At 55.5% G+C, this 26,359-nt stretch overlaps 2 protein-coding genes and 1 long non-coding RNA gene across 5 annotated transcripts in view; 2 read left to right on the forward strand and 1 right to left on the reverse strand.

Moving 5' to 3' along the window:
- Nucleotides 1-3,678, forward strand: part of TXNDC11 (thioredoxin domain containing 11) — a 70,863-nt gene extending 67,185 nt beyond the window's left edge. For 2 of the 3 annotated variants that reach the window (XM_021086600.1, XM_021086602.1), the window contains one exon: nt 1,199-1,939. In XM_021086600.1, coding sequence (XP_020942259.1) covers nt 1,199-1,829 — 631 coding nt within the window. In that variant the 3' untranslated portion in view covers nt 1,830-1,939. Of the gene's footprint in view, nt 1-1,198; nt 1,940-2,340 lie in introns of those variants that run through there. The other variant, XM_021086601.1, reaches the window with a different exon arrangement.
- SNN (stannin) lies at nt 1,877-11,728 on the reverse strand. The gene is made up of 2 exons (XM_005662128.3): nt 11,581-11,728; nt 1,877-4,991 (listed from the first exon to the last, which is right to left on the reverse strand). The coding sequence occupies exon 2, from the start codon at nt 4,902-4,904 to the stop codon at nt 4,641-4,643; it is 264 nt and encodes an 87-aa protein (XP_005662185.1). The 5' UTR covers nt 4,905-4,991; nt 11,581-11,728; the 3' UTR covers nt 1,877-4,640.
- On the forward strand, nt 11,872-25,592 carry LOC106509692. The gene is made up of 3 exons (XR_001307467.2): nt 11,872-11,997; nt 20,580-20,837; nt 21,549-25,592. It is a non-coding gene; the product is annotated as an uncharacterized LOC106509692 (long non-coding RNA).

Below are 26,359 nucleotides of genomic sequence, written 5' to 3' on the forward strand. Positions count from 1 at the left end.
GATTTTTTTTCCCATAGGGAAAGGGCTACCCTTTGCTAGTACCCCTTTTGTCTTTTCTTGGGTATTTGGTCACTGGATGTGTGTGTGGAGAGCATGGGCAAGCTTTTCATGAGGGGTTTCTGGTTAGTTTCTTTAAGGAACAGTGTGATTTTTTTAAAGCTCCAGTCACTGAGCCCTCAGGTAACTGGTGCAGTCCTTGCAGGCGTCCTGTGAGGTAGGTGAGATTCTTATGACGCCCTTTACAGACAAGGCAGTGCAGGGCCACAGAGGAGCCACGCGTCCAGGTGTGCTTGTGACGGAGCAAGACCCTGGAGGCCCCGAGAGCCCGTGCCCTTCACGGATCCACTCTAATGCTTGACACGGTCGCCCCGCTCACGCACAAAGCTGGCGGTTTTGATTTGTTGCGGCTGGTGGCGTGTGCTCGCAGGGGGATATATCTGCGGTAGACATTTTGGTCATCGAATGAATGACAAGTGCCAAAAAGGAGTTTTCTCCATGAGGATTTGCAGCAAAGCTTTAGGGAATAACCCCACCACCACCCCCTGTTCCTTCCTTTCTCTCTGCTCTCAGGGCCAGGCAGCCCCTTGGGTGGTCTCTTTGTCAAGGCTCGGGGTTCCAGTAACACCTTCCCCATTGTGATAATAAAATGTGTCTCCAGATGTTGCTCAGTGTCCCCAGAGGGGAGGGGGTGCAGTCACCCCTGTTGAGAGCGCCTGTCTTGGATAACGTGTCAGAAGTGCTTGCTGAAGAACCGGGCTGAGTGTGTGAGGTTTTTCCCATCTCCCCATGCACGGTGGATGGCCGCTGCAGTGACGGGTGGCAGCCCTGCTCCAGGACACCCTTCCTGGCATGCCCCTGGGCCTCAAGAGCACACAGAGGCCCCTCTGCCCGCGCTCCCAGCACCCTGCATCCCTGGCTTTAGGCCCGGCCAGCCGGGAGCTATCTTTCTTGGAAGGTTGTGAACAGAAACCAAGTTTTGTCCTCGGGAAGAGACACACCTTTGAGATCGGTCACCTTCACTGCAGAACCAGCATACGGGACATCCTCAGCCTGGTAGAGCATTTTTTGTCAGAAGCTGTTTTCTGTGCTGCCTTTCTCTTGGCAGGAAATGAGCAGCCTGACCTTCGGTGGCAGTCTGGCTTTGGACCAAGGATGTCCGTGTGACTCTCACCTTAGACTCCTTTCCCTTTCTCTCCAGAAAGGACCTGAGCGTGAAGTACCCCGAAGACCTTCCCATCACCCTTCCAAACCTGCTGAGGTTCATTCTGCATCACTCGAACCCTGCTTCCTCTGCGCCCCGGAACCCGGCTCACCCTCCTACCAAAGAGTGTCTTCAGAGCGAGGCCGTCCTGCAGCAGGGCCACATCTCCCACCTGGAGCGGGAGATCCAGAAGCTGCGGGCGGAGATCGGCGCCCTGCAGCGCGCCCAGGCGCAGGTGGAGGCCCGGCTCGCGAGCGCGCGCAGGGACGAGCACCGGCTGCGGCAGCAGCAGCAGGCGCTGGAGCGTCAGCATGGGCTGCTTCGGTTGCACAGCCAGCAGCTGCAGAGCCTGTACGAGCACAAGACCCGGGAGCTCGAGGAGGTGGCCCGCAAGCTTCAGGAGCTGGCTGACGCCTCGGAAAACCTGCTCACCGAGAACACGTGGCTCAAGATCCTGGTGGCCACCATGGAACGGAAGCTGGAGGGCAGGGACCGGCCGCAGGACCGCGCGCCCTCGGCCCACCCCGAGCCCGCGGGCACCCCGCGGCTGCCCGCCGGCACCCCTCCGCCTTCCAACGTCAGCGCCACGCTGGCCTCTGAAAGGAGCCAGGAGAACAGGACAGACTAACTTGAAATGACATGACGAAATCAGAGGCGAAAACTGTACATTGGGAATATATTTATGCAAATTTTATTGAAATTTATTGTAAATAAAGATTTTCTCAGTGGTCTAGAAAATCACCTTGAATGTCATTCAGCCTTTATTGAACAGGGATGACATCCCTTCCACTTATTGCACAAACTTGGTAGCTTTGAGGCAAAAACAGTAGCACAGTCCATTTGAAGATGTGTCTGAAAAATTAGTCCGTATTTTAGTGGCTCAGTGTCGAGTTCCCTCCCCACCCCCCTCCTGTTGCTTCTGCGGTGATGAAAGGTTAACTTGATTGACGAGTCAGAAAACTGGGATGCAACAGTCGGGCTATTCAGAAAGAATTCCATGAGAGGTCATAACTTAACTAAGCCATTGGAGTGTGTGGCTCTGGTGTCTAAGCTAAAAAAAGTAGCTATTGAGAAATAAGAACAGTGAGAGCTATTATGTATGGTTCACCAGTTCTGCAGGCACTTTCTCTTTTCCCCAGAGACCCCCACCGTGCCCGTGACCCTCGCCCGCACTGCCGCTGTGTCGATGGGCCTGATGCAAGTGGCACAGGTGGCGTGGGATGAAGACCCTCCAGGAGTGAAACTAAGGAGAAAGTGACGCTTCGTCTTCTCAAAACCGAAACTGCCCTGGCACGGTCAGAAGTTCAAGGCGGGTCTGGCAGGCAAGTCAGAGTCACACTCACGGGGACTGCAAACACCAGTCCCAGGAGCTCCTCGGTCCCTCGGGTGAAGGACAGCCAGCCTCAGGTGTAGGCTGCCGGCTGCAGAAAGGAGAGGTAGAACGCCTGAGGTTCTGAAACGCGAGGGCACTGGAGCAGACGGCCTACATCTTCCCTGTTTTCCGGGCGCCCTTCATTCGAAAGCACCCTTTCTCTCTGCCTTCCAGTTGGCACCTTTAGAACCCCTGTCCCTCCTTCCACCCACACCCTGGTCCTGGGCACCCCAGCCCACTGGGCCTCTGCTGGTCCCCAGGTGGGGACCAGAAGCATTTCCTCCCCTGCACTAAAACCTGGCTGCCTCCCACGGATGCCTTAGCAGCCCACCTGGGCCTCAAGCCTGCCTTCAGCTCAGATTGCCTAACTAGCTCCCCCTTCCCCCAAGCGATCACTTAATGTCAACCCTTAATTTCGGGGTATGCTGCTAAAATAAGTGTTCCCTAAGCTCCCTCCTAGGGGTTCTAGAAAGTAGATTGGTTCAACATCTTTTTAGAGATTTGGATGAGGCCAGACGAGCTGCCTTCAGTCTGACCAGAAGGCCAGAGCTTCGGGGGTGAGGGTAAGGGGTAGGGTTGGGGGGCAGCCCCAGGCCACCTGGGAGATTCCTGCCTGCACTGCTGGCAGGCCAGAGTCAGCCTTCGGGCCCATCCAGGGCTGGCCTCCAGCTGACTCCCAGGGATGTGGACACAAACCACATTTTAATCACAATAGGGTAGCATGTGCTGTCAGTGGTGGGATTAAGAACTAAGTGAGTTCACCCAAGCAGACACAAGGATAGAGATGCGGGCTCGGGGTCACTGGCCCGAGAACCCCCAATTCCTCGCCTTTGCCAACCTGAAACTCTCTGCAGCCCCCTCCTCTGGGCACCCACAGTGCCACTGGCTGCTGGGGGCTCCTGTGTCCACATGCACATGAGAAATGACTGTCCCCTGCACTTGGCGCTCTGACAACAGGGTCAGGGGACCCTCCTGGGTGAGGAAACTGAACCCAGTCCCCAGCAGGTGGGGAAGAATCTGAGAAAAGGGCAGGGGGAAGGAACCGAGCCCCCTCCCCCCACTCCCCTCCAGTGCAGAAAATACTAAATACAACAAACAAAAGCCACAATTTTCTCTGTGCTGGGCCAGCTGGGTTTTGGATACAGACAGCCACGGCGGGTCTGGTGTCTTCTAGCGAAGCCTGCGCGCCACGTACACAGAAAGCTGGCTGGGGACAGTGGGTGGGGGTGGGGTGTTTAGCATGCTCAGGACTGCGGGGGCCAGAAACTGCTCTGCCACCAGGACACCTGGCAGCCTCAGGACTCATACCCTGACTCGTCCTTCACCGGCTCCCAAGCAGCTGCAGTAGCTTCCTTGCAATGACTCCACGAGCAACAGGAACTGGCACTGAACGACCTAACCTACCAAAAGGGGGAGGGGTGTGCCGCTGCCCCATCCCCTGCTCACCAACCACCCCAACAGGTCAGCTGCGAGACCTAAAACCAACATGTCACGTCCGCTACACACACACACACACACACACACACACACACACACACACACACACGTATATTAGAGGCCCCGGCCAAGTGCAACGTGGGCCTTACACGTCTAAGACCCTCCCCTAGAGCCCCGACTCAGCTCAACGTCGGTATGGCCAGTCCCATGTGCTCTATACGCTATTTTTAAAAATCAGCAAAAGAGGCTTAAGCACGTGCTTCTGGGGCCTATTTACAGTTCACAGGCTTGTGAGTTGACGCGTTATACAGTAGTAGCTCCATCGAAAACAGGCTCAGCTCAACATTCAAGTAACAAAAGCGCTGCAGGGCCATGAGCCCCAGCAAGGTCAGGCTTGCCCACTGCCTGCAATGGGCAGCCCTACCAGGAGGCCAAGGGGTCGCCCACGGCCACCAAGCCCTGGCTCGGGACAGCCGGGACCCTGGGAGTCAGTGCATGCGATGACGAAGCCCGGCAAGGCCATGCCAGCAAGTGTCAACCCTTCCTCTCAGACGGCAGCGTGTCTGTGGTCTCGCCCCTCCATGCCTCTCGGCTGGCTGCGAACGGGCCCGGGAGCCTCCGCGTCGAGGCTCAGCCATGGACTTCCGGGCCGGTGGGGGTCAGCTTGGCCTTCCTCTCCACGCACGGCCCCTTGGCCGAGTACTGCACCAGCAGGAAGGGCTCCTTGGTCTCGCCATCCCCGACGATGCTCTCCTCGTCCTCCGATTGGCTGATGCGCTGCAGCCGCAGGTAGCACCAGCAGCCCAGGATGAGCGCCCCCAGGGCCGCGATGGCGATGAGGATGACAATGACCGTGACCACCCCAGTGGTGGGGCTGTGGTCCATGATAGACATGGTCAGCGCCTGGCGAGCGCGCCTCACAGGAAGGCGTTGCGCGGGGGCGGCTCAGCGAGGCTGGAACCCAGGCTGGACACCAGAGCCCTGAAAGGCAAGACAAGATGAGAGCTACCGTGGGCAGTGGGACCACTCCCAGGCCCTGGCTGGGTCTTCCACGGGGTCTACTTTTTCATCAGCTCTTAAGCCTGACCGTCCTGCCCTCATCCCTGTGAAAAACAAGCTGGTCGGCCTTGGCTGTGTCTTTGTCTTGATGCCACCCACGTTCTCTCCGCTCACCCCAGCCGCTTCCCTTTATTACCTCCGATACCCTCAGAGCCTCTGCCACCAAGAGACAGTCACCTGCGCTCAGCCACGAACCTGAGAGGCGCCAGAGGGCACCTGAGACCTGCGACCCTGCTGCAGCGGAGGCTGAAAGAGGGTCTGTATAAGGGGAGTGTTCTAGAAGCCCAGCACCACTCGGTGTTCAGTAACTGTTCACAGATTGAAAGGAGCCAGGGCTTCACAATGGCCAGAGATGAGAGACTCAAAGCAGGGAAATGACATCAGCCCCCCCTCTCGAACAGGCGACATATACAGTCTTCTGGAACACCTGTGAGGGTGCAGCCGACGATGACGACGACGGCCTTGGCCCACAAAGGAGCTGTAGCGGGCCTGGCGCGGGAGAGCTCTGAGGAGGGCAGCAAGGAGCGGGACCAACGGGCCCTGCCTTCCCCAGGCTCAGCTTCTGGTGCAGGAGCCAGACCACAAATGGGTCAATACACCAAACCCCTGTCGCTACAAATGCTGGCATGTGATGCTGGGAGCAGCGGGGACGATGCCGAACGGGGTGGGGCAGGCGATGCTCAGGGAGGAATGGCCAGCCCCTGAGGAAGAGCGTGCCTGGCAGAGGAACACCATCTGCTAGGGCTCTGAAGGCAAGAGGGCCGCTAGCAAGTGCAAGGAGTCAAGCGCAGCAGCTGGTGGCTGCTGCTGGAGATGAGCTGGTTTGCGTCCGGGTGGGGAGGGAGGTTCGTGCCCCAAGGCTGACAGCTACAGCCCACTGAGGTTGGAGGTGCTGGGTCCCAAGACTTTGCACCTTATCTCCTGCCTCGCCATAAACGGAGCGAATAATAGTAACTAACACCAGGTGGGTATGAGGCTGCAGGAGAACCTAGGACGGGCACAGAGTGGGGCTCAGCTGTCTGAACCCCTTTGTGGGAGAAGACTGACATCGATGCAGGTAGACAGCGCTGGAAGGGGAAGATCTCTCTCCAAACAGGATGGACTCTGCTGTCCTTGAGCAAGGACAGCCTTAATTACAAATGATTCTCATCCACACCAGGGAGTCACCCGCATCCCCAGCCCAAGGCCAGATTTGCCTGAAAGTCAAAGGCAGCCAAGTCAACGCCCTTGAGTCTGGCCGGGGACCAGGCCCTGGGAGAACCCTGCAGACCCCCAAGTATGGCCCCGCCACCCATGCCTACACCTGCAGAGGGGGTCCCAGGCAGGAGGGGGCGACATCTCTGGAGTCTGCCCCCTTCTGACCACCTCCAGGGTCAAGCTGCTGCCATCACTCTCAACAGACTCCCTGGTCCACCTGTGAGGGCCCACTGCAGCCAGGGCCCGTCACTCAGAGCAAAGGCCCCAAGTGCTTCCGCTGACCCACAGAACCTGATGTGAAGTGACCCCCACCCCCCCCGCTCCTCTCCCACTGACCCCACACTCCCTCCAGGCCTCTGCCCAGCCAGGTCCCCCTGCCCAAACACGCTTCTCCTCGTAACCTTCCTCGTTCAGTGGTTCTCAAGTGGGGGCAACTGTGCCTCTCCCCGCCCCCCCCCAGACATCTGGCAACTCTGGGGACATTTTTGGTTATAATAATTGGTCGGGGGGAGGTGCTACTGGTATAAAGTGGATAGAGACCAGGGGATACTGCTGAACCTCCCACACTGCACAGGACAGCTCCCAACATCGACAGTGTGGAGGCTGAGAACGCTGCCCTAGCTAACTCCAGCTCAGGGGGAGCCTTCCTGACCCCGAGCTCCAGAAAGCCCTTTTCCTTCTGCGCTGCACGCCCTCCTTCCTCCAGGGCACCAGCATCAGTCTGCTTTTGTGTTGGGGCCATCGGGCTGGAACCCGCCTCCCCATTGGGCTGTGTGCACCGATCCTCCTGGCTTCTCTCCTGCCACCCAGCAGGGCTGCCCTCAGCTCCTACAACCCTGCTCAGCCTGTCCTCTCGGGCCTCCAGATGGGACAGGTGACCTCCCCCAACCCAAAGCCTGAGGACTGCAGTTGGGTGAACCTGTCCCGAACCCCAGGCTCTTGTCCCTCTAGGGAGCACACCCAGCTGCCCAAGTGCCTCCCCACCTCCCCCTCTCCACTGGCACCCCATCCAGGGCCTGCCCTCCGGCTGGGCTCCAGGACAGGAAGGCAAGTCACTATCAGTTCGGAAGGGGAAGTGTGTCTGTTTGGGGAGGGGGGTCGGGGACAGGAAGTAGGCAAACAATAGCTGCATGACCTGGGGAGGGGGGACCCCAGGGGCCAAACCAGCTGAGCCTAGGAAGTGCCCCCGAGTCCTGGGGGAAACCAGCAGACCAATGAGCAAACTGAGGCGGAGGCAGCCCAGCTCCAAGGGACCCTCTGCGAGGAGTCTGCGCCCCGCCCCAGGCCAGGAGGAGGGGCAGAGCCAGGTGACCAGGCCACCTGTGGTCCCTGCCCCCTCCACCCCATGTGTGCATTTGTTCCTTCATTCACTGGGCAAGTATTTTCTGCAAATGGAGCTTTTAAAAACCTGATGGCATCGCCCCCTGCTCCCCTGCTCGGAAGGCGCCCTGGCACCGGCACCAGGGAGAATCCAAATTCCCTGCCTCGCCAGCTTCTTCACCTCCCCCCAACCCCGCCTCCGCCTCAAGGCCTCTGCACTTTCTGTTCCTTCTGCCTGAGTGTCCTTCCCTGAGTGTCCCGTGACAGGCTCCTTCCTGTCATCTGGGGCTTTCCTGGATGGTGCCTCTTGGGGGGCTCCTGCCCAGAACCCCCAGGCTCCAGAGGCCCCCGCCCCGCACTGGCCATGGCCTTGTCCTCTTCCTTCGAAGCTCCTTGAAATTTTCTTGGGTTCGGGAAGGTGTCTCCCTGGCTGGCGTCCCCTTCCTGCAGGGCCGTCTGAGCCTGGGGAAGAGGAGGGCACTGGCCATGCTGCCCACTGCTGGGTCCCCAGTCCTGTCACCGGCACACAGCAGGTGCTCAATAAATGCCAACTGCTCCAAGCCCTAAGAGGTAGCAGTGAGTCAGAGGAGAGCCTGCTCGAGTGGGGAGTCTGCAGCCCTGAGCCAGCCCCCAAATTCTGAAGCCACCCCGAGTCCCCACGCCCGCCCTAACACTCAAGGGAGCTGAAGGCCTGTGTGGGAGGACAGGCCTGGGTGTGCACGTGGGTCCTGGGTGGGCCTGGCTCAGCCTGTGAAGGGGTGGCTGTCCCCACGTGTGCCATGGGGAGGGGAGAGGAGGGAAGAGGCCACTGAGATGCAGATCCCAGAGGAAGCCGAAGCTGAGAACCCCTCTGGCCTGGGCTGACCCCACCCCTGCCTCATCTCTTCAGGGCCCCCCTTCTGCCCCTCAGAGCTAAGGTGTCTCCTGCCAGTCGGCTGACCCTGCATCCTGATTCAGGAAAGCCCACTGTGCAGGACCGGGAGGACCACAGCTGGGGCTGGGAAGATGCCCAGGATGGCAGGTGGGTCACCTGGGCCCCCTCAGGACAATCATCAAGGTCATTAACACGCAGCCTGTACTGTCACTTCTGCCTCCCGGTGAGCCTAGGCTGGCGCTGCTCACTCTCACCACCCGCGTTTCACAGATGGGGAAGCTGATGTGGGGGAAGCATGATGGACTGTCCAAGACGGAAGGAAGGAAGATGGGCCCCCGGAAGTGGGACCCAGCAGAACAAAGTCGGGGCGGGGAGGTGGGGGAATCTTCCAAGCGCAGAGGGCCAGATCAGCCTGGGGGCTGAGCACAGCAGCGCTTGTGGTCTCTGGGCCCTCTGGGGGTGGGCGGTGATGGGCCACACTCCCCTTGACCTCTGTAGCAGCTCCTCGCCGGCTCCTTCAGTGAGGACGAAGGCTGGCACTGGAAGCCCAAGGCCATTTGGACCCCCTCAAACATACAGTGCCCATCCTCCACCCTCCCTCTGCCCTCCTGCCTCCCTTGGATCTCAGTGCTCCTGGAGAAACAAGCTCCAAAGCCCAGCCTCGCAGTCTGCAGACACCAGCTCTCTGAGCTCCCCACCCTCTGCCCATTGATGGGTTCGAAAGGACAGTCCTTGCCTTGGCCACCAGTGAGCTGAGGGCAGGCATCTCCCACTGTCCCACTGCCACAGTGTAAGGTCTTCTCCAGTGCAAGGTTGGGAAGCCCAGCGGGGCCCCGGCCAGCAGCAGAGCAGGGTCCCCTCCTTTGCCCCATCCCCATCGCTCCACTCACTGTCGTGAGTGGTTCCGACTCCATCAAGCAAGCTGCCCTTAATGGCCTCAGTTTCACAGCCTGCAAAGCGGGGACAAGTTCTTGCCAGGCTGTGGAGAAGCTGAGAAGCAATAAGAAATGTGAAATCAGAAGGGCTATGGGGCCACCAGGTTTGTGTGTCATCAGGCATCTACCTTCCTGGGTGCCACAGGGAGGGAGGACAGAGGACAGACAGTGAGCCCTTAGGGGCACCTCTCATCCCCCGCCAAGGACCTGCTCCCATGAGGGTACAGAGCCTGGTCCAGGCCCAGTGCCACAAACAGCCCCTTCCTCAGCAACATGCTGCCACCTTCTTCTCACTTAACTGGGCACATCACGAGTGTCGCCCTGCCCAGCTGGACACCTGCTTACCACCCTCACCCTGCCCTTGCCTTTACCTTCTGGGGCTGTACTGCTTACAGGGGACCAACCACCCCTGCAGGGGCTGCCCCTCAGGGTTAAGCCATGCCCCCTCCACCAACAAAGCCATCTGTCAGTTATGCCAACAAACTAGGCTCAGTCTCTTTGAGGGACCCCAGTTCACTAACCAGAAACACTTCCTGCCCGATTTCTGATTAGAAACCTACGATTGTAGGGCGGGTGGGGCACAAGGCTGCAGGTGGAGCATCTGTCCGTGCCAGGCCTGAGCAGGCCCTGGGACCCAAGGACACATCACACAGGCCCCATTCTCCAAAAGCCAGGGCAAGAGACGTGGGGACACAGATGGGAGATCAACAGTGACTGGGCTGTGCCCAGCTCTGCAGCCACTGTCATCTCACCCTCCACCACCCACCCATTACACCCAGTCCTCTTGAAGAGGAAACCGGCATGGTGACCCCCTAGATTCCCCTGTGCAAAAGAGGAAGCTGGCACAGGCAAAACCCCAGGGACTGCCCCAAGGTCAGTCCGGGTCTCCTGTGCCCCCACCCTGTGAATCAGCCATGGGTCGTTCTCACAGAATGCCCCAGGGTCAGCCCATTTGCCCAACAACTTTGGTAATAACCGCAGATGACCGACAAAAGTTGGCAATGATTACTATGTGCCAGACACTGGACTAAACACTTCTCACAGATCACCTTCTTTCAGGCTCAAAACAACCCTAGAGTCATTACTATGCCACTCAGCAGATAAAGAATCTGTGGCTCAGAGAAGTTAAGTCGATTGCCCAAGGTCACACAGCTCAAAAGTAACTGCGCAGGGATTCAAACCCAGGCAGCCTGGATCCAGAATCCCGGACTTCAACACGGATACTAAAACCTCATGTTATTGACAACCCTCCCTCTCCCCACTCCCGTGCCTGAGGGGTCAAGGGGGACAGATGAACCCCAGTTCCCCTCCATTGGATCAGGCTGGGTGACTGGGACCCAGAACTCTATGCTGGGGACACGAGATGACAAGCGTCCGCACAGCTCCCGAGTGCCAAGCGCGAGCGACGTGCAGGCAAGGTGCCAGGCGCGCTCCACGCACCGTCTCATTTAACCTGGCCAGGCGCTTCCGTCGTCTCCTCGACACTACCAAAGAGCTAAGCGAGGCTGGAGGGAGGAAGGGGTTGGCCCAGGGGGCGACAGCTGGAGGGGGAAAGACAGCTGGAGAGGCAACTCCAGTATGCTCGACTGGAGGGGGGGGTTGGGGGAACGGGGCACCACGAGACCCAGTCATGCCCACGCCGCGCAGTCACTGCCGACGGAACTGGGCACCAAACACCGCAACCCGTCCTCAGTTTCTCCACCAGCGAATTGGGCGCCAGACGTTGCCAGGACCCCCACCCCAACCCATGGAGTCCTCCTGACCACCCCGGGGGCTGCCAGGAACCCGCCTCCTGTTATTTCTAAAAATCCCTAAGTGTACCGAGGAGCCCTGAGGCCGGTCTGGGGTGCGGAACTGTGGGCCGCGATGGGGGGCACGCATCGTGCAGGGGGAGACACCCGCTCCCCCGCAAAGCCGTCGCCGCCCCCCGACGCCTCCTTTGTCCCGATCTCGCCGCAGCTCAGCGGACAAAGAACCCCCGCCCGCGGGCGCGGCCCCCCGGAACAGACCCTCCCCCCAAGCCGCGCCCCCGCCCGAGCTGCCCCTCCCCCGCCTCAGAGACCCCCCGCCCGCGGCCGAGCCGCCCCGCGCGCGCGCGCGCCCCCACCCCATCCGGGGCTCTCCCTTCCCCTCCTACAGCCTCCCGCCCAGCCTGAGCGCACGGTCCACCCGGCGCCCCGCTCACCATGGCGCCGTCCGCAGCCCGGCCCGATCGCCCCGCAGCAGCCCGGCGGGCCCGGCTCCGCCCGCCAGCTAGCCCGGTCCCGCCGCCTCTCACGGTCTGGACGCAGAAGCCCCGCTCTGCGGCGGGCGGGGCGTCTCCGGCTCCGCCCCGGACGGGGGCGTGGCCCTCCTGGCGAAGCCAATAGGAGCTCGCGCTGGGACGGCTGGGCGGGCCGGGCCGGGATGGGGTCACGTGCGCGCGGGGCGGGGGCTGAGCGCAGCTGGCATAACTGGGGGCGGGGGGCGGGTTCGGCCGCAGCGCGCGCGGATTGGGCGCGGGTGGGTGCGGGGCCCCGGGCCGGGAGCCCTCCTTCCGTCCCCTCGTAGGCTGCTCGTACTGCCGCCCGCTTACAGAGGGGAAAACCGGGGCGCTCAGCAGGTAAGAGTGTGGCGTGGTTCCCGGAAGCAGGGAGCGGCAGAATCCTGGGCAGGAGCAAAAGAGAGGCAGGACCTCTGAGTTAAACGTCCTTCCTTGGGGAGAGAGCGGGTCATTCACTCGCTTCTTAGTTTTTAATTCATCATCCATCCATCCATTCAACATTGATAAAACACTGATCATGCGCTGCGTGCCCCAGTGCTCACGAGAATAACCACGAACGAGACAGACAAGGAGCCTGCCCTCAGGGAGCTCTCATTCTGCTGCAGGCTGAAGCTGTGGGCAATTTGCAGCCCCTTGGCCTCTTACAGTCGTGGCTATGAACGTAATAACCCCGCGAGTAGGACCCTCACCAAGTGCCACGCCCTGTACTGACCTCCCAGCGCATTTCCACGAGATAGCTGAGAAAGGAAGAGCTGTTCATTTTGCAGTTGAGGCTTCAAAGGGCTGAAGTGCCCCAGCCCACATGTAGTGAAGGCAGGATTCAGGCAATTACAGACGGTTAGTCCACTTGTTCACTCAAGAAGCCAGTCCAGCAGGAGGACACTCCCCCTGGTGGCCCGCTGGGGGCCCATAAGAGGGGCAAGGCCTCTGTGGCCCAGGCTCCCTGGAAGGCAGGAGTGTGCAGGTGGAGCCCCTCATCCTGGGAGCTGGGAGTCTTGGGTGGGAATATCTTCGCCAGCCTCAAGCAGAACCTTCTGGGAGAAGGTGGAGGGCCCAGTTCTCCAGGCCCTGGAGGCCAGGCTCACCTTACTCCCTCCGCTCTAGCTTCGCGGGTCTCGCCATCCTCTTTCCAAGGCACCAAGCTGTTTCCCATCCCTGGGCCTTTACCTGTGCTGTTCCCTCCCTCATCTCCACCCAGCACAGTCCCCTTTGTTATTCTCCGGCCTTTGTTATGCCGTGCAGAATTGTACACTTGCAAGTGCCTGTGATGTGTGGGTATTGAATGAATGAATGAATGGGCAGACTGCACCCTAGCCACATGGCCAGCACCAGGAGGTGAGTTGAGGGTTAAGTAAGAGTGGACAGAGAGGCAGAGGGCTCTCCGGTTCCAGGCTGGCTCCCCAGAGGCCAGAGCCAAACAGCACAGAACAGCTCCCGAGTCTGCTCAGCGCTGCCCTCAGGGCCTCCAGGCCTCCTGCCCCGCCAGCCACACCTGGGAGCCCAGGGTGAAAGGTGGCAGGGTCTTCCCACAGAGCCAGTTTCGGTGGCCGCTGTGGTCTCAGCCTCAAGTGGCCGAAGACCTCATTAGTGGTGAGGACATGGGAGGGGCAGGCTTGGAGCCCCAGAGCCAGAGCTGACAAAGAGATGACAGGAGAAGCAGGGACACTTTGGGGGAAAAGATTCTGGAAGGAAAAAATGGTGAGGGGGGAATGCAGCATAGCATAGAAGGCGAGAGTCAGACTGCCAGGTTCCATGCAGCCTTTCCTACTGGCTGGCTTTAGAAAAGCAGCCAAACCTCTCTGTCCCACAGTTCTGTCATCTATAAAAAGACAACTGACTTTGGATCTTGGGCAACTGACTGTATTTCTGTGAGCCTCAGGCTCCTGGTTTTCACAGGGACAGCCCACCTCTGGGGGGCTGGGAATAGGTCACCTGAGCCCAGCCATTCACTTTGCCCAGAGTTGCTTCAGTACCATCAATAGCAATGAATAAAGAGTAACAGCGACAAACCCCATTCTGGGCACTATATGTGCATAAATGCATTTTAACCCCCATGTTAAGATGGGGAAACTGAGGCACCGAGTGGCCCATGTGCACAGAAATCACCTGGGGGCGATGGTGGTGGTGGTAGCGGTGGGCGGGGGCAGGGTCTTGTTAAAACGTAGATTCTGACTCTGCTGGTCTGGGCCTGAGGTTTTGCGTTTCTCACAAGCTCTCAGGTGGTACTGATGGTTTGGGGACCACACTTTGAGCAGCAAGGGGCTAAGGTATTTGCTAGAGATCACTGGTGGTGAGCACCAAACCCGGGTTCAAGCCCTGCACTTAAGCTCTCCCCAGGCCGCCTGCCCCCAGCCCCCGCTTTCTCCCCTGCAAAGAGGCAGGAAGTGCAGCTCCCCTCCCCAAGCCCGTTTCCTCTCTAGGGGCCCCTACCACCTCCCTCCATGGGTGACATCTGGCCCATAGAACCTCCCTGCCCCCAGCGTCCCAGGGGTCCTCCTTGTCCACAACATGAAGATTTTCAGATGCTCATTAGCCAAGAAGATAATTAAGGGCGAGGGATGAGCTCACCCTGGCTCCCCGGGGCTTGCTGGGGCCCAGCTGGGCCTGCCCTGTGTCAGCCTGGCCCTGTGCCTGCTTCCCTTGGGGCGCTGGGGGGGCTGGCACAGGGAGGGGCCTGCTAGAGAGTGGAGAGGCCTCATCCAGCCTTGGGGAGACTCCAGCTGGGCCTCCCTGCCCAGCCAGCCCATGGCTCTTAGGGTTCCAGGCCCAAAAATGAAATGAAAACTGCTTGGCCAGAGGGAGGTTCCCCAAAGGTGAGAGGTGAGCCACTGGTGAGTTCTGCCGGGGTGAGGTTAGGTGGGACACAGAGAGGGCTCTGAATCACACAGCAATCCTGGTCAAAGGGAGAAATCCTGCCTTACTGGTAGGCGGCTTTACCATCTCTCTCTGTCTCTCTGTCTCTGTCTCTCTGTCTCTGTCTCTCTGTCTCTCTGTCTCTCTGTCTCTCTGTCTCTCTGTCTCTCTCTCTCTCTCTCTCTCTCTCACTGGCTTGGCCCCCTTATAACTGGGAGGGAGCAGACCTCCTGCCCACGGTCTTGGGCAGTGCACACTCGAGCTGGCATTTAGATGATGTTGTTTTTCTGCAGTTGATGTTACTTCCTATTTTTGGCACAGATACTGCTTTTCCATGTATGATACTGACATACCCATTCCTTTTTATTTATTTTTTATTTTTGTAATTTAAAAAAGTTTAAACATTTTTTTTTTCGCCTCATCTGTGGCATGTGGAAGGTCCCGAGCCAGGGATTGAACCTGCGTCAGAGCAGTGATGATGCTGGATCCTTAACCACTAGACCACCAGGGAACTCCCTATTCCTTTTTAAATCAGTCTATTTAGGGGGGCAAAAACATTAGTGAGTTAACTTAAAAGCAAAATGCAACAGAAGTGGAGTCCCTGCTGTGGTGCAGTGGGCTCGGCGGTGTCTCTGCAGCGCCAAGAACATAGGTGCTATCCCCGGCCTGGCACAGTGGGTTAAGGGATCCAGCATTGCTGCAGCTGCAGCCAAGGTTGCAAGTGCAGCTCAGATCTGATCCCTGGCCTGGGAACTCTACCATGGCCGAAAAAGAAAAAAACAAGTGTAACTGAAGTAACTAGAGACAGTCTGAGGAATTGGAGCAGCAAGGACAGTGGCAGATGAGTGGGAACCTGCCGGAGGTGAACCAGACAGCAGCCCGCAGCCCAGTCCTCTCACTGCAGGGCCAAACAGAGCCCTGGATGGCAGGGACAGAGATATCCGCTGCGCTTCTGTGTCCAGTGGGAAAGTCCAGGTGGGTTGTCAGGTGTTAGGTATGGGAAAAGTCCAATTTGGAGTTCCCATCGTGGCCCAGCGGAAACAAATCTAACGAGTATCCATGATGATGTGGGTTGGATCCCTGGCTTCCTTCAGTGGGTTAAGCATCCGGTGTTGCCGTGAGCTGCGGTGTAGGTCACAGATGCAGCTTGGCTCCTGGGTTGCTGTGGCTGTGGCCTGGGCTGGCAGCTGGAGCTCCTGTTCGACCCCCTAGCCTGAGAAGTTCCATGTACCATGGGTGCAGCCCCCAAAAGCAAAACCAAAAAAAAAAAAAAAAAAAACAAAACCCCAGAAAAGTCCACCTGAGTTGTCATGTTGAAGGGAGCCTGGGCTGACTCTGGCTTCATTCCTGGGATTTGTGTTAGCAGCCTGATGAAGGGCAGACTCGTGGGGCCACTCCCTCCCTGAAGGCTACCTGCCTTTCCACGTGCAGTCCCGACCCCCCCCCCACGAGACAGACAGACAGACACACACACACACACACACACACACACACACACACACACCTGAGCCCTGGAGCCCCTTCACGAGACACACACACACACACACACACCTGAGCCCTGGAGCCCCTTCCCCCTCACTGAATCGTTCTTGTACTCACTCAGTTTTACCTTCATTCCACCCGTCTTTATGGAGCACCTGCTGTGCGCCAAGCACTGTGCTGTGCCCTGGGGAGACAGCCATGGATCGGCCAGGGCTATCTCAGCCCTTCTGGGCTCTACATTCTCCTGGGGGGAAGACAGATGATAAACACAGAAACGCGTACACCGTAGGGCTTGTCAGGTGCTCTGTGTGCTGTGGGAAAGTGGCCAGAGAGTAAGGTGAGAGGAGAGTGCGGGTGGGGGGCTCGCGGAAGGTGCTTCCTGAGCTGGGATGCTTGCAGCCTCTTCTTGGCCCCAGACAAACTCACAGACATGGAAGCGGGGAGATGATGCGTTGTGCAGGAGTCCCTTTTATTTCGATGGTTAGAGAATTTGTTAGGGAGCTTCCGGTGCAGAGAATGGTGGGCTGATCATAACCCAGATCGTGGCGTAGTCTCTTCTTTGGTCCTTGCATGACTTGCTTGCCTTAAAATCTTCCATGGTTCTTGTAACCATGTGATACACACTAGCGAACCCATCGATCAACAGCTGGGACCCGAACAATGTCCAGCATCCAGTCGTGAGGTCTCCCCTTCGCACCCCCACCGTGGTCTCCATCATCTTGGATCCTGTCTTCATTTCTCCCTGCTTTTCTTCCTGAACGGTTTTTATTATACCGACATCCTCGAAGTATATTTTTTACGGTAGTTTCTTCTAACTGATGTTATTAAAAGGATATATTAGCTTCCCAGGGCTGATGGAAGAAATGACCACAAACTGGGTGGCTTAGAACAATAGAAATGTATTCTCTTGCAGTTCTGGAGGTTACAAGTTCAAAATCAAGGTTCCCTCTAGGCTGGAGGGAAGGATCTGTTCTCTCCTGGCTTTGGGTGGGTGCCAGCCATCCTTGGCCATTCTTGGCTTGTGGGTGCCTCACCCCAATCCCTGTTTAAGATGTAGTCTCAGGAGTCCCCGCTGTGGTGCAACAGGATCAACTTCATCTCCACAGCACCAGGACGCAGGTGCAATCCCTGGCCTGGCACCATGGGTTAAGGATCTGGCGTTGCCACAACTGCAGTGTAGGTTGCAACTGCAGCTGGATTTGATCCCTGGCCTGGGAATTCCATATGCCATGAGGCAGCCAAAGACAGAAAAAAAAAATTTTTTTAAAGATATATTCTCAGAAACTTTCAAGTGTGTAACAGATGATTAATAGTCACCATGCTGTACGTTAGATCCTCAGAACTTGTAACTGAAAGTTTGTACCCTTTGACCCACGTCTCCCCATCCCCCCCTGCCCCCCCCCCCAGCATTCTCTTTTCTGCTTCTATGAAATCAGCTTGATTTCTTTCTCTTCCCCATAAAAGTGATAAGCGTACAGTATTTGTCTTCCTCTGTCTGGCTTATTTCACTTAACATATAGTGGAATAACATTATATTATATTTCCATCGATATTTCTAGGTATCTCTCTATATATATTTCTGCCACATTTACTTTATCATTTATTTAGGGCATTCCATATCTTGGCTCTCATGGGTGATGCTGCCAGAAACATGAGAATGCTGATGTCTTTCTTGTCAAGATTTCATTTCCTTTGCATATACACCCAGGAGTGAGATTTCTGGATCGTAATGCTAGTTCTATTTTTAATTCTTGGAGGACCCTCCATCCTGTTTTCATAGTGGCTGCTCCAATGTACATCCCACCGAAATACACAAGGATCCCCTTTTCTCCACGTTCTCACCAACGCTTGTCTCGTCTTTTTGATGATATCCATCTTAATGGATGTGAGGTGGTGTCTGGGGTTTTAATTTGCATTTCCCCGATGATTAGCAATGTTGAGTACTTCTTCAGGTACCTGCTGGCCATTCAAATGTCTTCTTTGGAAAAATGTCTATTCAAGTCCTTTGCCCTTTTCTTTTTTTTTTTTTTTTTTTGTCTTTTTGCTATTTCTTTGGGCCGCTCCCGCGGCATATGGAGGTTCCCAGGCTAGGGGTTGAATCGGAGCTGTAGCCACTGGCCCATGCCAGAGCCACAGCAACGCGGGATCCGAGCCGCGTCTGCAACCTACACCACAGCTCACGGCAACACCGGATCATTAACCCACTGAGCAAGGGCAGGGACCGAACCCGCAACCTCATGGTTCCTAGTCGGATTCGTTAACCACTGCGCCACGACGGGAACTCCCCTTTGCCCTTTTCTTTGTTGTTGTTGGCGGCATCCAGGGCATATGTAAGTTCCGGGTTCAGGGATCAAACCCTTGCCACTGCAGTAGCCAGAGCCACTGCAGTAACAACTCCAGACCCTTAACCACTGAGCCACAAGGGAACTCCTATTTATTCTTTTTTCCTTTTTTGCTACTGAGTTGTGTGAGTTCTTTATATATTTTAGGGTACTAACCCACCTTACCAGATATCTGGTTTGCAAGTATTTTCTCCCATTTTGTAAAGGCCCTTCTCATTTTGTGGGTTGTTCGCTTTGCTAAGCAGAAGCTCTTTCGTTTGATGTTTGATGTAGTTTCACTTGTTTATTCTAGCTTCTGTTGCTTTTGGTGTTTTATCCAGGAAATCATTGCCAAGATCAATGTCAAAGAGCGTGATCCCTGTGTTTTCTTCTAGGTTTCAGGTTTGATCTATTTCGAGTTAATTTTTGCAAGTGGTGTAAGGCAGGGGTCCAGTTTCACCGTTGGGCAGGTGGTTGTCCAGTTCCCAGCTCTGTTTATTGGCGAGAATGTCCTTTCTCCATTGTGCAGTCTCGTCGCCCTATCAAAAATCAGGTGACTGTGTGTGTGTGGGTTTATGCCTAGGCTCTCTATTCTTTCTCACTCATCTCTGGGCCTGTTTTTATACCAGCATGTTTTACTATAGCTTTGCGATGTAGCTTGAAATCAGGAAGTGTGATTTCCACACTATGTTATTCTTTCTCAAGGTTGCTTTGAATACACAGGATCTTTTGTGGTTCCATACAAATTTGGGGGTAGTTTTTTTATTTCCATGCTGAAATTTTCGTTTCCTTTCTCAGCTGTACCCATGACATAGGGAAAATCCTGGGCCAGGGATTAAATCCGAGCTGCATCTACAGTTTGTTTATGCAACAGCTGCGGCAATGCCAGATCCTTAACCTGCTGTGCCACAGCTGGAACGCTCCTTCATCTATATTTTCTACTACATGTTCTGAAGCTTTGTTTTTGACATTTAAGTCCCTAATAGAGCATTGTTTCATCGTATTATGTTTACCTATAATTTCTACTAAAAATTTCTAAGTGTTTTTTCTTTTTAGGGCCGCAGGTGCAGCATATGGAGGTTCCCAGGGTAGGGGTGCAATCAGAGCTACAGCCGCCAGCCTGCGTCACAGCCACAGCAACACCAGATCCGAGCTTTGACCTACATCACAGCTCATGGCAACGCCAGATCCTTAACCCACTGGGCGAGGCCAGGGATCCAAGCCAGGTCCTCGCAGACACTCTTGGGTTCTGAACCTGCTGAGCCACAGCAGGAACTCCACCTCGGAATTCTTAAGAGTGACTCTTTAGGAGTTCCTGTCGTGGCGCAGCAGAAAGGAATCCAGCTAAGAGCCATGAGGTTATGGCTCATCCCTGGCCTCACTCATCGGGTTAAGGATCCGGCGTTGCTGTGAACTGTGGTGTAGGTCACAGATCCTGAGTTGTTGTGACTGTGGTGTAGACCGGCAGTTGTAGCTCCGATTCAGCCCCTAGCCTGGAACCTCCATATGCTGTGGGTACAGCCCAAAAAAAGAAAAAAAAAAAGAGTGACCCTCTAACAGATACAATGTAATGAAGAAATAAAAAATTAGGGACGGGATCCCTGTAATTCTCCAGTTGTCAACATGTGGTCTCCAGCATCGCCTGGGAGCTTGTTGGAAATGCATGTCCTCGGGCCCCCGGCCAGGCGGGCTGGATCAGGAACTCTGGAGGTGGAGCTGTGTTTCAGCAGCTCCTCCAGGCGAGTCTGGTGCACACATGAGTCTGAGACTCACTTTGATGACACAAGTTGCTGTGTTGAGCTGTTCCATTGGAGGGGCCCACGAGGCAAGGAACTGAATGCTGCCAACATGTACTAAGTGAACTTGGAAGTGGGTCCCTCCCCAAATCATGCCTGTAGATGAGACGCCTACAGAGGTGCTTGCCAGGGCTCCCTGGTTCCTGATGCACCAAGGAAAAACCACCCACACTGCCCTGGGCCCCCTGCCAAGCCCCAGCCCCACTGCGCTGGCTCCCCTGGGGGAAAGGGTTGGACGGTGTCTCCCGCAGGTCCTGACTTGTCATGGTGGGGAGACGGGAGGGGAGCGAGGCAGGAAGGCAGCTCTGGGTCTTGAGCATCTCCGCCTGCTCCTGTATCCTCTGCCCCCTTCCTCCTTCCTTGCACTGCAGCCACATTTGGCCACCGAGGTTCCCTGACACCTCCTGTCTTCTCCCTTCTTCCTTTGCACAGGCTGTTCCCATGGCTGTTCCCTTCTCTCTTGTTTCAGACTTCTCCACACTGTTCAAGACCCTGCCCTGGGGAGCCCTCCCTGCTCTGTGGCCACTGCCCAGCCCAGGTCTCACCATAGCATCTGGTCCCCAGCAGGCTGAGCCCCCTGAGGCTCGGGGTCAGGTCTGTGCCGACTTTGCAGCCCTGCGACAGTGGATTCTCAGTAAACGCTTCCTGAGAGCAAAGACATGAGGGCTGGAACCTGGCTCCCCTGCATGCAGACTACATCTGCCAGGTGCGGTGCTAGGAGAGGCAGGTAAGAGAAGGTTCCGCCTCCCAGCACGTTTCCTTCTAAGGGGAGGCAGAGGCTAAACAAATATATATGACCACCCTGAACAGTTCCTGAAGGCAAATAAGTGACAGTATGTGGAGCGGGATGTGACCTTGACCAGGGTCTGAGGTTTCCTGAAAGAAGCCGTGTTTGAGGCCTGATCTAAAAGCTGAGCAGGAACAACTACCCAGGGAGCTCCCGTTGTGGCTCCTTGGGTTTTTTAGGGCCGTGGATGTGGCCCTAAAAAAGACCCCCCCCAAAAAAAAAATCATGAAGTTGAATTTCAGAGAGGGATAAATGCTCCAAGGAGTGATGCGATGGAACCAAGGGGGAGGGTGGGCTGGGGGCTGCAGGGGGCGGGGGTCAGGGTCATGCAACCTCTGAGGATGCAAAGAGGTAGTGGAAAAGCATTGCAGCTGGGGGAACAGTCAAGGCAAAGTCTTGAGGTTGGACGAGAGACCAGGGGGCTGGAAGGGGAAGTCGTGGTGGGAGAGGGGCCCTGGGGGTGGAACAGGCCTGGACGGCCCTGGGGAGCTTAACCCTGGGGAGGCCTGGGGGGTTTCAGGCAGGAGTGATGGGCTCCATTCCCCCTGACCTGCCAGAATCTCCCTTCTCGCTCATTCTGGAAACCCCCTCAGCCCCAGTTCCCTATTTCAGCCCTTTCCAGCCCAGCTGCCTCCCTCACCCCCGTTACAGGTACTCCCTGGGCTGGAATTTCCCAAGATCTGCCGTCTGGGAGGGGAACGAACACTGGTGACCATCATTGTCAAGGCCACGGTGCGTGGACCGCCGACCCTGTGCCCCGCCTCGTGCTGGACACTGTGACCTGGCCCCTCAGCCCCTCACTAGAACCCTTCAGGTTTTCCTGCCCCGCTGTGCAGGCCAGGAGACCTGGATGCAGAGTGACTTGCTCACGGCCATGTGCCCAAAGGCAGGAGCCAAGACTGGAACCCAGCTCAGGCGTATCCTAAAGGCTTGTCAAATCCTACTGGAGCCTGGGGACAGTTTTGTGCAAGCGGGAGTTCCAGATTCTTCTGCCTCTTTCCCACCTGCCTCCCTTCACTCCCCCCACCCCCACTTTGGTAAAGGTCGCCGCCAGCTCCCTGGTTGCTGAGCCTGATGCTCCAGACCCAAGCTGCCCCCTCTCCTTGGCTGCCCCCTCTTTCAGGGGCCAGTCCTGAAGTGCCACTCTGATAGGCCTTGTTGCAGCTTCGCTACCCAGTGTATCTGGCTAGGGGTTCTCTCTCCCATCTCCTCCCCCCGCCCCCCCCCTCCAGCCACCATTTTTTTGAAGATAGGGCCTCTTGTGAGGGACCAGACAAAGTGCTTCTTCTTCCTCTTTTTTTTTAGGGCTGCACCTGCGGCATATGGAGGTTCCCAGGCTAAAGGTCAAATCACAGTTGTCGCTGCCGGCCTATACCACAGCCACAGCAATGCTAGATCCAAGCTGTGTCTGTAATCTACACCACAGCTCACGGCAATGCCAAATTCTTAACCCACTGAGTGAGGCCAGGGATCAAACCTGTGTCCTCATGGATGCTAGTCAGATTCATTTCTGTTGAGCCACGTTGGGAACTCCCTTTTTTTTTTTTTTTTTTTTTTCTTTTCTTTTTAGGGCTGCACCTGCACCATATTGAAGTGAAATTCCCAGACTAGGGGTCACATTGAAGCTGCAGCTGCCAGCCTACGCTGCAGCCACAGCAACACCGGGTTCTTAACCCACTGATCGAGGCCAGGGATGGAACCCGCATTCTCATGGATACTAGTCGGGTTCGTAGCCTGCTGAACCACGGCAGGCACTCCCTCTCCCTCTCCCTCCCTCTTGAGAAAAAAAGGACAAAATTAAATTGTGGCGAGTTATCATCGATCTCGAGAAAGCCGCACTGAGGTCTGTGGGCACCTTTCTTTGAAGATGCACCTCACGTGGTTGCAGTGGATAAGGGGGCGCTGGAGGCCAGGCCAGCTGGCCGGTCCCTGGTGTCCTCATAGAATATCGCAGGGCGGGCAAGCTACTCCCACCCTAGAGCCGCCTAGGGAGGTGGCGGCCCCCACAGCCCACCCCTTCGGCCATAAGAGACTCCATGAGGGGCTCACTGCCACTACCCTGCCTTCCTTGAAGCAGTGTCCTCCTGGGGAGGCCATGTTCTAAAACTGCCTGTGGTGATGGGTGCGTAACCCCATGAAGGCACCAAAAACCACTGACTTACACTCTTTAAATGGGGGAATTGCAGAGTGGGTGAATTATAGCTCCATGTATCTATTTGAAAACACACACAACGCAGTTCCCCGGTGGCCTAATGGTTAAGGACCCAGTGTTCTCACTGCTAAGGCATGGGTTGCTGCCGTGGTGCGGGTTTGATCTCTGGTCCTGGACTTTTGCATGCTATGGGTGTGCCCCCCAGGAGAAAAAAAAACCACACACACCCTTAACCTAAGTGTCCTGTGTCTTCCCCAGGGAGGCCAGACAAATGAAATGTGGGGAAAAAAATCATGACAACACTCAAATATTACCTGATAGGGACAATCAAAGCTAACAACTTCTTTTTCTTTTTTGGCTGTGCCAGCAGCATGCAGAAATTCCCAGGCCAGGGATAGAACCTGTGCTACAGCAATAACCAGAGCCACAGTGGTGACAACGCTGGATCCTTAACCCACGGTGCCACCAGGGAACTCTCTGGGCTAACACATCTTTAGTGCTGGTGACATGCTGTTAACTGCTATGACTCTCACCCCAGCTCTGTCAGGCAGACCTTATTATGTTCCCCCTTGACAGATGGGGAAACTGAGGCACACGGTGGGGAATGCGACTTGCCAAGTTCACATGAAAAGACATGTCAGGGCAAGATTTAAGCCCCAGGAGTTCCTGTTGTGGCTCAGCGGGTTAAGAACCCAACATAGTATCTGTGAGGATGCAGGTTCCATCCCTGCTCTCGCTCAGTGGGTTACGGATCTGGCGTTGCCCTGAGCTGTGGTGGTGGTTGCAGACGCAGCTCAGATCCCGTGTTGCTGTGGCTGTGGTGTAGACTGGCAGCTGTGGCTCCAATTATATCCCTAGGCTGGGAACCTCCATGTGCTGTGGGTGTGGCCCTAAAAAGAAGAAAAAAAAAGATTTCAGCCCCACCGTCTAGCTCCAGTACCCTCTCATCAACCCCGGACAGAGACAGCGGTAAGGAAGATACCCGTATAATATCAACAAGTGTCCCCACTAGTGGTTCCTCCATGTTCCTATCAGCATCAGTGACCCACAGGCTGGTCTAGTTTCAGACAACACCCCCCCCTTTTTTTTTTACTGGAATCATGTGAAGCGTATCTTTTGAGAAAGATGCAACTTCCTCTAAATCATCTTATTTCAGCTCTACCCCCTCCTCTGCCCCCCCGCCACCCCCCCCACTCCCCCACATACCCCTGCTGGATTCTTCTATTGCACGTCTTATTGTCCTATCATTTCATTCATAAATTCTGCAGAATGCATCTCTGTGATAAGACCTCTTCTCCAACAATCACATTTTCGTTTAATTACCACTTTCATACCCACAAGAGGTTAATGATTCAGTAACATCCTCCCAAGTCGACCCCCACGCCCGTTGTTTCCGAAATGTATTAATGAGAACTTGGGCCAAATCAAGAGACGATGTTCATACATTGCATTTGGCTGGGATAGCTCTTAAATCCCTTGTACGCTAGAAGGATTCTTTTTATTTCCTTGACGTTTAGTCGTGCAGAAAGTGTGAGATCCTGGCTCTTTGGCATTGATTTGCTGCCTCTTAAACGCCCTCCAGCAAAAACGGGAAGGGTGGTGGGTGGAGGGGGTAACGGGTGATGGGAGCCTGGCCCAGCCTCCGGGCCTGGTGGAGAGTCTGGTATTTCCACCTCGCTGGTCATCTGGAAAGAGAAAATACTGGGCCTTGGCGGAAAGGAGCCGCACATTGATGTTGGCAGCAGCTAAATACATGCATTTGTCCGTTTTGTCACAAATGCTGTCAATACTACCTTTCAAAGCATATCTGGGAGTTCCCGTCATGGCGCAGCAGAAACAAATCCGACTGGCAATCCATGAGGTTGCAGGTTTGATTCCTGGCCTCACTCAGCGGGTTGAGGATCTGGCAACGCTGTGAGCTGTGGTGTAAGTGGCGGACATGGCTCAGATTGGGCATTGCTGTGGCTGTGGCTATGGCCAGCAGCTGTAGCTCTGATTCGACCCCTAGCCTGGGAACCTCCACATGTTGCAGGTGTGGTCCTAAAAAGACAAAAAAGATGAAAAGAAAAAAAAACCATCTCTGAAACCTTCCCTTTTTTTTTTTTTATTACTCAAATGAATTTATCACATCTGTAGTTGTATAATGATCATAACAATCTGATTTCACAGGATTTCTATCCCACAGCCCAAGCACATCCCCCCACCCCCTAAACTGTCTCCTCCGGAGACCATAAGTTTTTCAAAGCCTGTGAGTCAGCATCTGTTCTGCAAAAAATTTCAGTCTATCCTTTTTTCAGATTCCGCATGTCAATGAAAGCATTTGATGTTGGTGTCTCACTGTATGGCTGACTTCACTTAGCAAGATAGTTTCTAGGTCCGTCCATGTTGCTAAAAATGCCAGTATTTCGTTCCTTTTAATGGCTGAGTCATATTCCATTGTGTATATGTACATCTTCTTGATCCACTCCTCTGTTGATGGATATTTAGGTTGTTTCCATGTCTTGGCTATTGTAAATAGTGCTGCAATAAACATTGGAGTACGTGTGTCTTTGCGAGTCGTGGTTTTCCCTGGTTAGATGCCCAGCAGTGGGATTGCTGGATCAAATGGTAGTTCTATTTTGAGTTTTCTGAGGAATCTCCATACTGTTTTCCACAGTGGTTGCACCAATTTACAATCCCACCAACAGTGTACTAGGGTTCTTTTTTCTCCACACCCTCTCCAGCATTTATCATTTGTAGGCTTTTTGATGCTGGCCATTCTGGCTGGTGTAAGGTGGTACCTCATCGTGGTTTTGATTTGCATTTCTCTAATGATGAGTGAGGTTGAACATCTTTTCATGTGTTTTTTGGCCATCTGTATGTCTTCTTTGGAGAACTGTCTGTTTAGATCTTCTGGCCATTTTTTGATGGGGTGGTTTGTTTTTTTGGTATGGAGCTGCAGAAGGTGTTTATAAGTTTTGGAGGTTAATCCCTTGTCAGTTGATTCACTTGCAAAGATTTTCTCCCATTCTGTGGGTTGTCTTTTTGTGTTGTTTAGGGTTTCCTTTGCTGTGCAGAAAGAAACCTTCCCTTTCTTGCAGTAGATGGGCGTCTCCCACAGTCCAGGAGAGAGCTGATAGTGGCCTGGGTTTTAGGTGAAGAGGGAACAGGTTCCAGGAGTATTCTGGAGGGGTAATTGGTTGGGTGCAGGGGCCACGTGACCCAGGGGGGAAAGACGTCCAGGTGTCCTTTCTCACCGAGCCTCGGGCTCCTGTACACTGATCGCCCCTCCCAGGGGAGATGACACGCCCCAAAATGAGGGCGACTCACT

The sequence above is a fragment of the Sus scrofa genome, chromosome 3, assembly GCF_000003025.6.
Source record: "Sus scrofa isolate TJ Tabasco breed Duroc chromosome 3, Sscrofa11.1, whole genome shotgun sequence".
Classification (NCBI taxonomy): domain Eukaryota; kingdom Metazoa; phylum Chordata; class Mammalia; order Artiodactyla; family Suidae; genus Sus; species Sus scrofa.

Bases quoted from the DNA above. Each gene is read 5' to 3' on its own strand.
- SNN (XM_005662128.3), bottom strand. From the start codon at position 4,904: ATGTCTATCATGGACCACAGCCCCACCACTGGGGTGGTCACGGTCATT.